This window comes from Haemaphysalis longicornis, unplaced genomic scaffold, assembly GCF_048455015.1.
Source record: "Haemaphysalis longicornis isolate Haplotype H1 unplaced genomic scaffold, Haemaphysalis longicornis Haplotype H1 scaffold_4, whole genome shotgun sequence".
In the NCBI taxonomy this organism is placed as follows: Eukaryota; Metazoa; Arthropoda; class Arachnida; order Ixodida; family Ixodidae; genus Haemaphysalis; species Haemaphysalis longicornis.
In genome coordinates, this window is record NW_027526361.1 from 57,859,126 (window position 1) to 57,872,038 (window position 12,913).

Sequence of the window (12,913 nt, forward strand, 5' to 3'; positions counted from 1 at the left end):
TTTGGCCAAATCTTTGTCCCAGTCTGGACACATTGCGCCGGAGCGACCTGACAATCCAATCTAATCTTACACTGTTTGACGTTACCAGTGAAAAGATTAAAAAGTATAGTTGGCAATGAGCAGAGGTTGAATCGTTCAGTATCACGGCAACATTGAATGCGAGGAGCAGTTGAGCACAGAAGAAAAAATCGCGCCCAGTTTGGAGCATCCATGTCTGACAACCCTTGGTCACGTTCTTTTGGCAAAGTGTCGCACGGGCGAACATTGCTACACTTAACAATATTCCCGGGACCTCCAAATAAGGGCGCATCAGCCATGTTGAAGACTTTGTAAGTTGAAGATTTTGTAAGTGGTATAGGTTGTTAGTAGTTTGGCAGAGCCAGTTCGGTTCCTGCTTTGCTATAGCTAAAAAAAAGGCATGTAAATATTCCATTCTTTTGTTACTAATCCCTTCCCAATCAGATCTCCCTAATGCCGTCCCGGCAAACCTGGCAGGTATGCATGCCTTCCAAGGCTGGAAGATTGTGCGAAATATTTTGACACTAAGTAGCTCCAAATATGGCGCTTGCAAGCGGAGAGCGGTGGCCCCCCTGCAACCATCACCATCACCAGCCATTGGATGCCGTTGCACAATGCAATGCTTCCCCCCCCCGAATTTCCAAGTATTGTCCATCACCTAGTTATGTGCACTCCCTGCCTACAGTGTTACCTGAATCCATAATCAAGTTAATCATGAGTTAACGTGCTTTTGATTACACACTCGCTCATTAGTACATATGCTCACTAGCATGAAGTCGTTAGTACGTAAATACTCATGAGTGCGTATGTTCTTGGGAGGGATTTTGGGATTTCACGCGCATCAGCCTGTATTCACTTGCGACCAGAACTACGTTTTATTTTAAGTGCACAGCACTTTAGGGGCTCGCCTTGTCGTAGCTCGCTATAACGCTCGATGTCAAGTGACTGGCGGAATCAGGAGGCGTAGTGAGATAACAGACCCAACCAGAGCCTGGCGTACCATCGTAGGGTGTCCCGCGGAGGCTTTGAAAACCAAGCGGTTTAAATAGTCATAAGCGTTCGAAACTCGTGAACTGCTGGTGCTTGTCATACATCACCCCGTTGTTTAGCGGAAAGAAAACTGCAGGTACATTTGAGGCAAAATATACGTAATTAATCGGCAGTGCCAGCGTTCATTTAGAACGCTCGTTGGGGTGGTTTTTGCAATAGTAAGCGAAAAAAAGTGGCAGTGCAACACCGGCACGTGCGAGAGGAAAAGCAAGCACAGAAAGAACAGAACTACCGCTGGCGCAGTTTCAGGCAGGGCACTGCGAAGGCAGGAAGTTTGAATTGCATTGGGTGGTAGCAGTGAGCGGATAATGGCGCTACGGCCCATTAGGGCGAATCACTGCTCTGCACTTCCAACAACTTTCACGTTGAGTGGAACGGCTTCAATTTTTTGTCTGAACATGCACTCGCGCAGTCCTGTACTTGTGTCTTTAGGATGGGTCCATGCTCACTCTGAACCATACTAACTCGCTAGTTCAAGTCAAAATGAGCACGAGTGGCCACCCAACTGCACAGCTGCACGTTTTGAAGCTTTGTAGTATTGTAGGTGCCAGGACAACTGCTATAATCCTAATTTGATAAAGGTACAAAAGGAAGTTGTCAATTCTCATCAGCTCGTCATATGTTTTTAGGCAAAGATGTTGGCAGAAGTAGGACGGCGGCAGAAATAAAAACCACTTTTTGGGAATGGCAGTAAATTGCACTGATTCAACTAAAACAATGTCTTGCCGGTATTTTGCCGTTGCAAATTTTTACTCTTTACTTTTACTGCAAATGTATATCCGACTGGGCAATCATCACTTTCGGGTTGCTTAGCATTTCCTTTGGGTTTGTTGCGTTGGCTTTGGAATTTGGTTTAGCTGAAGTGGATCACGTCGATAAACAATGGGTTCAGGTCCCTTCCATCTAACGACAACGGTGGTATAAATTCTAGTACACTATAACGGTGGTCTAACGATGACGCTTGGTGGGGGGGTGGACGCTAAGCTTTCTCGTGAAGGGTTTGTTGAGTTTGGACTTTGCCTCGCAGGCAGTTCACACTTTGATCGTTGACGCTTATACCCATGTCAAACTTGCCTAATTAGTGCTCTTCCACAGAGTGCACTAGGCTAAATTGTCATTCAGGCGCAGCCAAACGGCGACTCTGAATGACATTTACCACCGAACGCACTTCAAGCTGAGCGTGTTCCCGAAACACACTTTACCCGTGCCAGCTCGCCAAGCGAGTTGTCTCGGTTGCAGGGGTTAAAAATCGGGAAAAATAACACAAAACAGCGAGCGTTTAGATGATAATAAGTAATGTTACAAGATAATCATAGATATGTTGTTCAATTATTTTTACAAAAAGAGAAGCGGCGAAAAAAAAAAAAAAACAAGAAAATAACGTCGCTCTCAATGACATGCCAGCGCCGCCTGGTGGGGTTTTGCTCCATGGCGGCCGTTCTCTGTGACGTTTTCGTAGGTGGCTTCTTGTGGTCCTGTGGCTGTGTTCCCGTTTCAGCCTTCTGTTATATTCCACGCTTTCAGATAATTTCCCCTACATTATAATGCTGCTGCAATTCGCTGCGCAGTGAATAACCGTGAAGCTATCAGCGCCGGTGTTCAGTTGCCATCTCGACTACGTTTTATTGTGGCCTTTTGTGAGGCACCAATTGCTATTTTGAACAATGCAAACACAACGTAATGTTTACATTGTTGCTTATGTGATAAATAGATGATATTTCAAGTCATTTTGCGTAATATTTACGCTTTCTATCGTCATTAATAAATAAAAAATTAACATCATGGCCAAGGCCACTGTTTCGTCGTTTAGCAGCGCGCAGATTCGGGGTGCCCGAGTGCACTTGGCGTAAGTGCACTTAAATAGGCAGGTTTGATAAAAGTATTAGACTGATTCCAGCGGTTTTCACTTTGGAACTTTGCCATATGATTTTCACATGCAAGAAAGCTTCGAGTTTCAATCATTGTAGTTGTGAAACGGACACAATATAAGCTTTTTTTTTTTTTTTGTCTTGCAAATTTAGTTTTTCTCGGCCTTCCCGACATGACAGATAGCACACAGTTTTTTTTTGGCATATTACAGCCTGAATGCAGGGGCATTGGCTTCGCACAATTTGAAGCATACACATGAAGTGACACACAGTCAAGTTTTATTTGCAGATGTCAAGCATGGTAGGCTCACTCAATTTCTTTGCATAGAAGCTGACAGCAGTCCCACTGGCAGTAAGTTCAGCATGAGAAGCTATAGAAAAGCTCTTGCAGAAGACACGCATACACCTTAGGGTATTTCATACCACACCCCAGCTATGATTTCACGTACACAAGTCCCAAGTGGAAAACCCAAGTGAATTTGATAAGCCGAGTGCGCAGGTGTGCTTCACGCATAGGATTGGTTGCGTTCACCTTTAAGCAGTAAAGGAACTCTGAAGAGACTGACAAATTTTCGCTTTGCCTGTGGCTGCACTGAATAGTGCAGTGCAGCTCAGAACAAGTTCTGACCCTTATACCCCTGTCACACGGGCACTTTCAATCGCGATTGAGTCGATCCGGATCGAGCTCGATCCGGATCAGGCCGCTGCTACACGGCAGTTTCAATCGCGATCAAGCTCGATCCCGCTCGAACTCAATCCTGGTTTCTCAAGCGCGATCGAGGCTTCCAAGCGCGATCAAACGAAGGCGGCGATACTCTCGTCCCTGCTCAGCAATGGCACAGAAGGTGACAACTTCAACTAACGCCGCAAATTGTGTCAAATAACTTGACCAGAATATGCGTTCGGTAACATTTACATAGTTACGTATACCTACGACCGTGCGAAGTTACCAGACGCCGGCCGCAAGTACATTGTTAACGCCATCTGGCATACACGAGCGCAACCGTGCAACTTCTTGATCGCAATTGAAACGGGCCGTGTAGCAGCGGCAGTGCTTCGAGCGCGCTCGAAAACTCAATCGCGATTCACTTCAATCGCGACTGAAAGTGCCCGTGTGACAGGGGTATTAGTTAATGCACCCAGCTCGGGCAAGAAAGGGATATCTGCAGACCCCTCAAGAATCCTTAAAGATCCCCAGGTGGTCAAAATTAATCCAGAAACCTTCACTACGGCACGCCTCGTAGCCCAGGTGTGTTCAAATCCCCAAAGTTAATTTAATTTGTGGCCCCCTTATCAACATCCACGCTTGTTTACAATGTGGTATGATTCTGCATCAGTCATAAAAATGTTGATGTTCATGTACTTCTTGACTAACATGGACATTTTTGGGCCACCTTAAACTGCCATAAAATCACTACTTGTAGCCTGATCAAAAAAGTACTCCTACCATTGTGTTCTTCGAGCTTTCTAGTACCTTTTAGGGTGCAGAATGCAACATTCAGTTAGTTAAGCTTTTTTCTACTGATTCGCAAAAAATCACCAATTAATGTTAATTATACTAAAAACTAATTCGCACAGAAACAAAATAAGTGCACATTTGAGATCAGCAGAGAAAAACCAGGGAGCTAAGTTTCCTAGCAGTTGGTGAAAAAACAAAGAAAATAGGTTTAAGACCAGTGTCCCCCCTTAAAGAGATAAAACGTCCTCGCAATCAATCAAATGCTGCCTGTCAATTTGGTGGTGCGCTGCAACAACTGATGTCGGCCAATCGACAATGGAAATTAAACTTTCGAACTTGGTTTTCTCGTGAAAAAATTAGTAAATGAGCAGCCCAAACTTGGAACATAAACTACATATTCCGGAGCTTAATCTGATAGAGTAGTCAGGCAACATTGCACTTCTTTTCAGGGTCCCTGTAATGAATCAAAATGTACTTTTGGACTACACATAGTGAACAGTACCCAGCCCAATTCAGGCCTGCCGGTCTCTGGCTTGGAACGGAATGGTGCTCAGTCATCCAGTTGTAAATTTCAGTGGAACAGGCTAAGCAGAAACATTCAAATAGTCCCCAAAGAATGCAGCTTCAAATTCACACCACACCATGTGGTGGTCGAAACTTGTAAAAACGTTTGATTAACCTCAATGAATTTTACACAGCACAAAAATTGAGATGCAAACATTCGCTCACACTGCTATGTATCACCAGCCTGTAGGTGCAAGAAAAAAGTTCAAGTTTTGATTGAAACTAAGCGGACATAAGTGCTACCAGCATTCAAGAAAGTAAACATTACATCTTTAAATAAGTGAGACCTTTTGCAAACCTTGAGCATACATCTCCAATTCTGTGAATTGCAAAAAAAAGGGAGAAACTAACCAATATTGGGCACGCTACACAACTTTGATACCCAAAAAAGTTGTACATAGCGCTGTATGCCAGTAAAAATCATTGTTGTTTTAAGTCAACCCTACTTAAAACCACGGAGCAAAAATATGTACAGGGGGCGAGCAACCAGATAATGTCACAAAGAAAACTAATGCGGGCTACATAGCTTCACAGCTGTGATAGCAAAAGATATAATAGCGGCACTTGATGAACGACATGATAGTGGCCACGCAATGTTTTGGCTGCGCACTGGAATGCTGAACAACAGTGCGAAGCGATCACGACAACTGCGCAGTTTCTTTTTGTGCAACAGATGCCACTACCTTAGCCCGCGCTGAGTGCTTGTGATGTTATCTGGCCGCCCCAGGAAGACCTGTCTTGTTTCTTGCTCTGTGTTTAAAACAAACTGGAAGTTTATGTGACACTTTGTTCGTTGTATCTTAAGTTTACAGTAAGGAAAGCATTATGAATGGGCTCAACAGTATATGAAAAGGGGGTCAGCGTATGACACACTGCAAAGCATCTCACAGATAACAATGCATGTCAATAATGCATGATGGTTCTGTTCTGTTTTCCAGATAAAAGAACACTGCCTTTCACTGCCACTGAGTGATTATTATGGGAGCAGCAAAGTTTCCTTCATAAATACCCATGTCTTTGTCCGATGAATATCACTAAACAGCATGCACTTCACCTCTGTGGCGGCCATTTCCAACAAGCACAGCACTTACAACCACAACAGTCGCTGATCAGATGATGTCAAGTACAGGCCATCCATGACAGAGGCGAACCGCCCAGGAACAGAAGAGGGCCCCTCTCCTTCAGGGAACTGCATCGTCTGCCACACCTCCATCAGGTTCACCGCGTTCCTGGGGCACAGGCACAACTCTCTTAAACGCAGCCGACTCTATTTCCAGTGTGACGGGGCCGTCGTTCTGAATGTCCACTTGCATGAGCGCGCCAAACTCTCCGTCCTTCACCAGGTCCTCCCTGTACTCCGACCTGATTTTATCCAGAAACCTCTCGTAGAACTGCTTCGAGCGCTCCCCTTCCATGGCGAGGTGGAAGTCTGGCTTGTTGCCCTTCAGAGTGCCGTACAGGGTAAACTGGCTCACACAGAGCACTTCGAACTGCAGGTCCCTGGCCGAATGTTTCCACCGCTTTCCGGTGTTGTCGTCGAACAGCTTGAGATTGAGAATCTTGCGCACGATGTAGTCGATGTCATCGTCCGAGTCGTCCCGGTGGATGCCCACTAGGACGCACAGGCCACGGCCGATGGAGCTGACCAGCCGCCCCTCGACGTTTACTGCAGCCGACCGGACCCGCTGAATGACCGCACGCATTGCAGAATGAGAGGCACTGGGAGGCAGACGTTCCTCACACGGCTGGGATGGCCTGCGTGAATTGCAAGCACGAAACTTGTTTCACATCCCCATATTTCACCCACCTTGTCTTTATCCGTATGTAATCAGCAATACCCCGCTCACAACAGTTGACACAACCAGTTGGCCCTTGGCATTCACATTAGTAGCAACCTTTCATGGCAAACGCAAGTAGATTATGTAACTAACAATGCTAATTGCATGCTTGGCTGCTTACGTCTTAACTTCTCCTTAGCTCCTGTTTCCTTGAAACCACTGCTCTATAAAACAATTGTTAGGACTAGACTCGAATATGCTTCGGCTATTTGGGATTCGCATTTATCATTGCTTTCCTCCCCACTTGAGTCTACTCAGAACCGCGCCTCCTGTTTCATCATTTCCAATTACTTCCAAACAGCTAGCATATAATCAATGAAAGCAAACCTTAAACTTCCCACTCTAACAACTCGCAGGAAAATTGCACATTTAAGCCTTTTTCACAAGACATACTACACTAATCCTGACATTAAAACTGGCGTTATGTCGCCACCAAATTATATTTCCCCACGCTTTGACCACAGATTAAAAGCTGCAGTCCCAAGTTGTCGGACCAATTTGTGTTTCAATTCGTTTTTTTTTTTTTTCCGAAGACAGCACCATACTGGAACAGCCACCCCGCCTCCATTGCCAGCAACCCTGGTCCTGTTTCATTTAAAATGGCCATAACTCACATTGTATGACCCTTCCCACTCCTCTCTGTAATGCCTTCCGGCACATCGAGAGTACTGAAATAAAATAAATAAATTCTGTGATGAAAAGAGGTTGGAGCTTCTGTGGCATTGTGCAAGCACAGCACTTCCATTGATGCTCTCCTTGTTAACGAATCCTGACGTATGCGTGGCCTCGTGCACGAAATTGTACGGACTTACGTCAAGATACATTGCCATCATCACCTTTACTTGCCCCTTGGCAGCCATCGTCATCGTCAGCCTGTGGAGTAAAATGTGCTGTTGGACCACGTTCCCACCTCCGCCCCGAAGAAATCTAGTGAAGGTTGAGTCGACAGCAGAATGCAATGACAAACTATTATGTCTCTTGTTTGTCCCTCAAGCCAGCTAAATAAGAATGAACATTTGGTCCCTCTTATTTGCTTGTCTAAGGAAGTTTTTAGCTGTTCCTGGGCAGTCCAAACTGGTCTTACGCCAGAGTTTCTGTGGGAAAATAAAATACGGAGCTGATATGAAGCAGATTTGAGCAGCCCGAAATGACAAATAAAAAAGGCCTGCAGTGAACACGCTCAACCCCAAGCATCATGACCCACAGGCACACCAGACACCGGAAAAAAAGCTCGTGCAGTGCTTGACGGCATTCGTCAAACTTATAACCAGCGTTCTGTACTTAAAATGGCCATGAAAACAAAATGCAAGTTTGGTTCACTGGAAAGACTCTTGTCCCGACAACAATGATACTGTTGCAACGTTGTCATCCCACTGCTGACAACCCATTGCTGCATACAGGAAGGCCGATCCGAGCCGAGCTCCGTCGCCTCCGACATACGTGTGGTAGCGTGGTTTGAAGCGAACGGCCAGCCGCTGTTGCAGCCGTGAAAAAGTCCAGAAGCCGTAGGCTAACGTAACTGTTTACTTCATAGCGAGAGGTGCGCCGAAGCCAAAGAACAATGCCCCGACGGGCGAGGTAACAGTACAGGACTCGAGCAGAGTGACAGCATGGATTCACTGCTCAAACAGGAATGAAAATACAGCGCTTAGGCGGGGTCTATTTATGCCCAAAGCGCTAACAGTCAAAACAGCGTTCCCTCTAGATTGTGCACACGCCACGAACGTCACAGACACACACAACACTCTTTCCAGAGTTCGTGAGCAGTCGGTAGTAGAGGCGCACGCTGAGTCCGAGAGAGGGGAGAGAGGAGGACTCCGCTGCGGGCTTCCGTGTCCTTGGGCAAGTCTCGGCGCGCCTTGCCGGCAACTGCCGAAGTTTGAAACGCGCCGAAAGCGAAGCGTCTGACCCGGGCTTGTCGAGAAGTGAAAACATGCGTCACCGACTTGGTGGGGCTTGTTGCGTCGGCACGCCATGGAGGCTCCGTCGCACAGCTGAGGAGTGTTGCAGGAAAGTACGGCGGCGGGCCGAATCGTAACAATACCAATTTTATCGCAAGCTGGGAACAAATAGTGGATATGTTAAAGAAAATAAGCCACATGCCTGCAACTTTTCTGTGAAGTCGCAAAATCTTGTTTGAACGATTGGAGGCCGCTGAACTAACTCATCGCTAAGACACATGACTGGACGACTGTAGTGGGGCCTCTAGTTCTGTTTCATCACTTGCACTGACGTCACGATAGCTGCCATGTTGGTGAACCGCATGGACGGCGAAAGGCAGTGAACTTATCTGGTGCTCTTACCTCGAGCAGCGCTAGGAAAGCTGCGCTTTTGGTGCTGGCCTATATGACGTCACTCCTGCCCATTAAACGTCGCTGTAGCGCAAAATACTAAAGTTTTTATTTTAATACTCGCGTTTTTCAAATAAAAAACGTCTTTCGTGGCAAAAATGGAGCGGAGTCAAATATTGAAGCCTAATTCTTCCAAATTAAACAAAGTTGTATTTTGTCTTCATGGCCTCTTTAACACGTTGCTGTTGTAGTTATCGATTGATTGATTGTAGGGTTTAACGCACCGACGCAACGCAGGCGATGAGGCGCGCCGTAGTGGAGGGCTCCGGATTAATTTTGACCACCTTGGAATCTTTAACGTGCGCCGAAATATCGTACACACGAGCGTTTTTGCTTTTCGCCGCCATCAGAAAAGCAACGTATGGGTACGAGCTAGTTGGTACTCCATCTAAACACCGTATAGCGCAGTAGGCAAGACACAGGACGTCCGTGTCCCCTTCGTCCTGTGTCTTGCCTACTGCGCTATACGGTGTTTAGATCAGAAAAGCGGCCGCCGCGGCCGGGAATCGAACCCGCGACCTCGTGCTCGGCACCACAACGCCTTAGCCACTGAGCCACCGCGGAGGGTAAGTTATAGCTATCGTTCAGCAACGTTCAGCTAGTCAGCCAGTACAGAGCGGCCAGATTCAACTTGCATAAGCACTGCCCGTGTGTTCGGCATTAAAAAAGTAGTACAAGACCAGCAGCTGTGCAAAGCTTGGGGGTGACAGGGCAAGTGAAGGGATTAGGTGAGACGCGTTTTCTTTCTCACCTTTTTTGTTGTTGGAACGAGAGCAATACAACACGGCGCATTTCACTTTTGCACGCTCTTAACGTTGTAGCATTAGAAACTCGAAACGCGTGAATGGCTTCTGTCCTGCAGTAATTTGAATTGTGTAATGTCGCCGCCACTGCGCAGATCAGAAAAAAAAAAGTATTCTGTCCACAGAGTTGTTTGTACTATGCCGTCCGAGATTTCGGCCTCCACACCTCCGTGTCTCGGCTTGCCTTTGAAAGCAAAGAAACCACCACCATTGGCAAAATAAAACACAAGAGGTAGCAGAGGTTTGAACAACACTTATTACGAACTGCACTGAATAGTAGTGAGTATCCCGTTGAACAGAACGTTTTCATTAAAGATCGTGCACAGTCACTGTTCATTTTTGGCAAGTTAAAACGGCGAACTTACCTTCGCTGCAAATTCGAAGAAAATTACACGTACGCTGCCATGCTCGCCATGGTTGCCTCAACTATCACGCTATCTGCCAAGGTGAGCGCTATTTTCAAAATATTTGCACTCTACCAAAACTATTTTTGCTTATTAAAGCTAGAGTTGTTTGTCATTTTATTTTGCACCAAAAAAAAGTTTGTTTATTGAGATGTGTGTCGACTACGCCTGGCTAGAGTTCTCGGCGTGCTAGGTGCGCTGTTGCGGTGTTGCGGTTTCGGTAGGATCCTGCGGCTTGTCGCCGCTGTCGCTTCGCACCGCATGAAGCCTGGCGAAACGTCTGGGTTCAGTATTTGTGTAATGAGAAGGTGTAGCGGCCAAGACGAGTGTCGCATAGCTTTTCTCTCCGTGTTCTGACCCGAAAGTGAACAGAGAGACAAACGAAAGAAAGTGAAGAGCAGCACACCGCGCATGCGCCATAACGCTTTCTCAACCCGATGCAGACTGATGTCGAGAACAACCGCAGCGCTGCTTGTTCGTTGAGCGAAAGGGGGCTGTCCTTTCATCCTGTGCTTTATTATTTTCTGTGTGCGTGAATTCTCAGTGCAGGCAGGAACGTTTTCGACCAGGATCAGCGGAAATAGTAAGTACGTATTTATGATAATTTGAGCTGAAAAGTCGATTCTCCACATGACGCGCCGACGCGAGTACCAGTGTTCTCCACTGGTTCATCAACATCAAGGCCAGCTGATTTCCCCGAGGGTTTAGGCTTAATCACCGCGTCACAAACATTTTCATGACCGTTCCGTTACGAAATTAGCTGACCTTGCCGTGGATATTTTATAAACAGGCGCGTTTAAGAGGGAGATTTTTCGCCAGCGGCTCGCGTACGTGACCTTCGAGGTCTCTCCAAAACTCCCGTGCCCGCGACCCTGGCGAGGGGCTTTTTGTCTTATCTGCCGGTTCCGCGTCCGTTGTTGTTTGGACGCGTGCCGTCTTTTTCGTGAACTCCCACTGCTGAAGGTCTGGGGCGTGTACTCGGAAGATGTGCAATAATGATCACCGGCTTAGCTGCGACACCAGCGAACTACGTCGCGAACAGGCGACGCGCACGTACGGCAAATGTGTTTTTGCCTGCGCATGGGCTTTGGAAGCCGTCTTTCGTTATCGGAAACGAGGCGGGCGATGTTGCAAAAAAGCTCCCAGTCAGCTTGTTGCGCAGTCTGCAACCTTGGTCAGCGCCGCGTCAGTCTGCGGAAGTGCGACACAGCGCTTCGTGGGTGCTGTATAGTGTAAACGCACTAGTAGCTGTAATTGTAAATTTTTCTTCTGTTGTGAAATCAATTTTTGGGTCCTTACTTGCGAATGTGTAAGCCATTACCTGCGGTGTAACCCGGAACCGGAGCATGTAATTTGAGCTGTTCGCGTTTTTCTATGGTTAGCGCGGAACTGGCATCACTGAGGTGCGTTCCAAATTTCGGATGTTGTGCATACGGTTGCGAGTGTCCTGACGAACTTGTGACAACTCTAGGCAACGTAGTTGAAATGCACCTGTCAACAGCCGTACTGTCATCCGTAGCGGCATTGTTCGCTGGTCGCGCAGCAGTTAGACGCCGCATACCGTGAGTAAGACTGTGTGACTTGTAAATACGTTCAGCTGGAAATGTTTACGTATTAGTCTGGAATAACCCGCAAGTTGTTGTTTTAGCCACTGGTCGCTGTGCCGTTTCGAGTGAAGCGAGCACGGTTCAAAGTAGTTGGTTTGGTACCTAACGTGCTTGAAACAAAGCAAAATGGGATGAAGGGTGTAGGCCAGACTTGACACAGGTAGAGCAACCACAGTCATCAAGCTAACCACATGATCAGGTGTGCATAAAAACAGGCCCAAGCATGTCCTATACAAACTAAAACCGTCTTGGCGCAGCTGGTGCTGGGTTCGAATGGTCATGTGTGACACAAATGTATCGGTCCTTTTGCTAATTGGCAGATGCGTCTTTCACTTGACTCTAAGCAACTCTTGGTCCTTGTAGACATCGTAGATGGGCTGAGCAGTAGACATGGCTGCATGGCCTGCAAATTTTGGAAGGTTACAGGCAACGCTATGGTATTGTAAAAACACACTTGAAATAAGCAGCAGTTGCAAAAAGAAAGTAAAACAGCAGCAGTAATAGTAGTGCATAGCCATAAGATGTGCCTCCAAGAATCCTTATTGGGCAGTGAGGGGGCTTAGAGGAATTGTGTGTGCCTGCCACACCAGCTGTTTGTCTTGGCGGGGTGGCTGAAAAGTTCCCCCATGCCGTGGGAGTGTAAACTAGAGTGTAGCCCTGCACCTGGCAACTTGCAGCCTAACTCTAGCTTCAGTGCATTACGCCCCAATTTGAAAAGAGCACTCCAATCCAAGTTCCATACAAGGAAACCAAACATTAGTGGTGTTGTTCATTTACACAGCTTTTTAGAGAGAAATGGAGGGACTAAAAGTATCTGCACGTGGCCTGTTTGCTGTGTGTCAAGAGCAGAGCAGTAAGAGTGGAAGGCAGGTGCTCATTTCGAAAGCGTGCATACCCAAGTGCAACATCACATCCGACAGTGTACCTACGCTGAAGGACCAGTTTGTGCAT

The 12,913-nt window shown here is 46.8% G+C and overlaps 1 protein-coding gene across 2 annotated transcripts; it reads right to left on the reverse strand.

Moving 5' to 3' along the window:
* Positions 1 to 4,043: 4,043 nt before the first annotated feature.
* On the reverse strand, positions 4,044 to 10,464 carry Dtd (D-aminoacyl-tRNA deacylase). Of its 2 annotated transcripts, none has more exons than XM_077706853.1 (2): positions 10,317 to 10,464; positions 4,044 to 6,714 (listed from the first exon to the last, which is right to left on the reverse strand). In XM_077706853.1, the coding sequence occupies exon 2, from the start codon at positions 6,660 to 6,662 to the stop codon at positions 6,141 to 6,143; it is 522 nt and encodes a 173-aa protein (XP_077562979.1). In that variant the 5' UTR covers positions 6,663 to 6,714; positions 10,317 to 10,464; the 3' UTR covers positions 4,044 to 6,140. The 2 variants fall into 2 exon arrangements, with proteins under 2 accessions (XP_077562979.1, XP_077562978.1); XM_077706852.1 differs by lacking the exon at positions 10,317 to 10,464 and adding an exon at positions 9,900 to 10,285.
* Between the last annotated feature and the right edge of the window lie 2,449 nt (positions 10,465 to 12,913).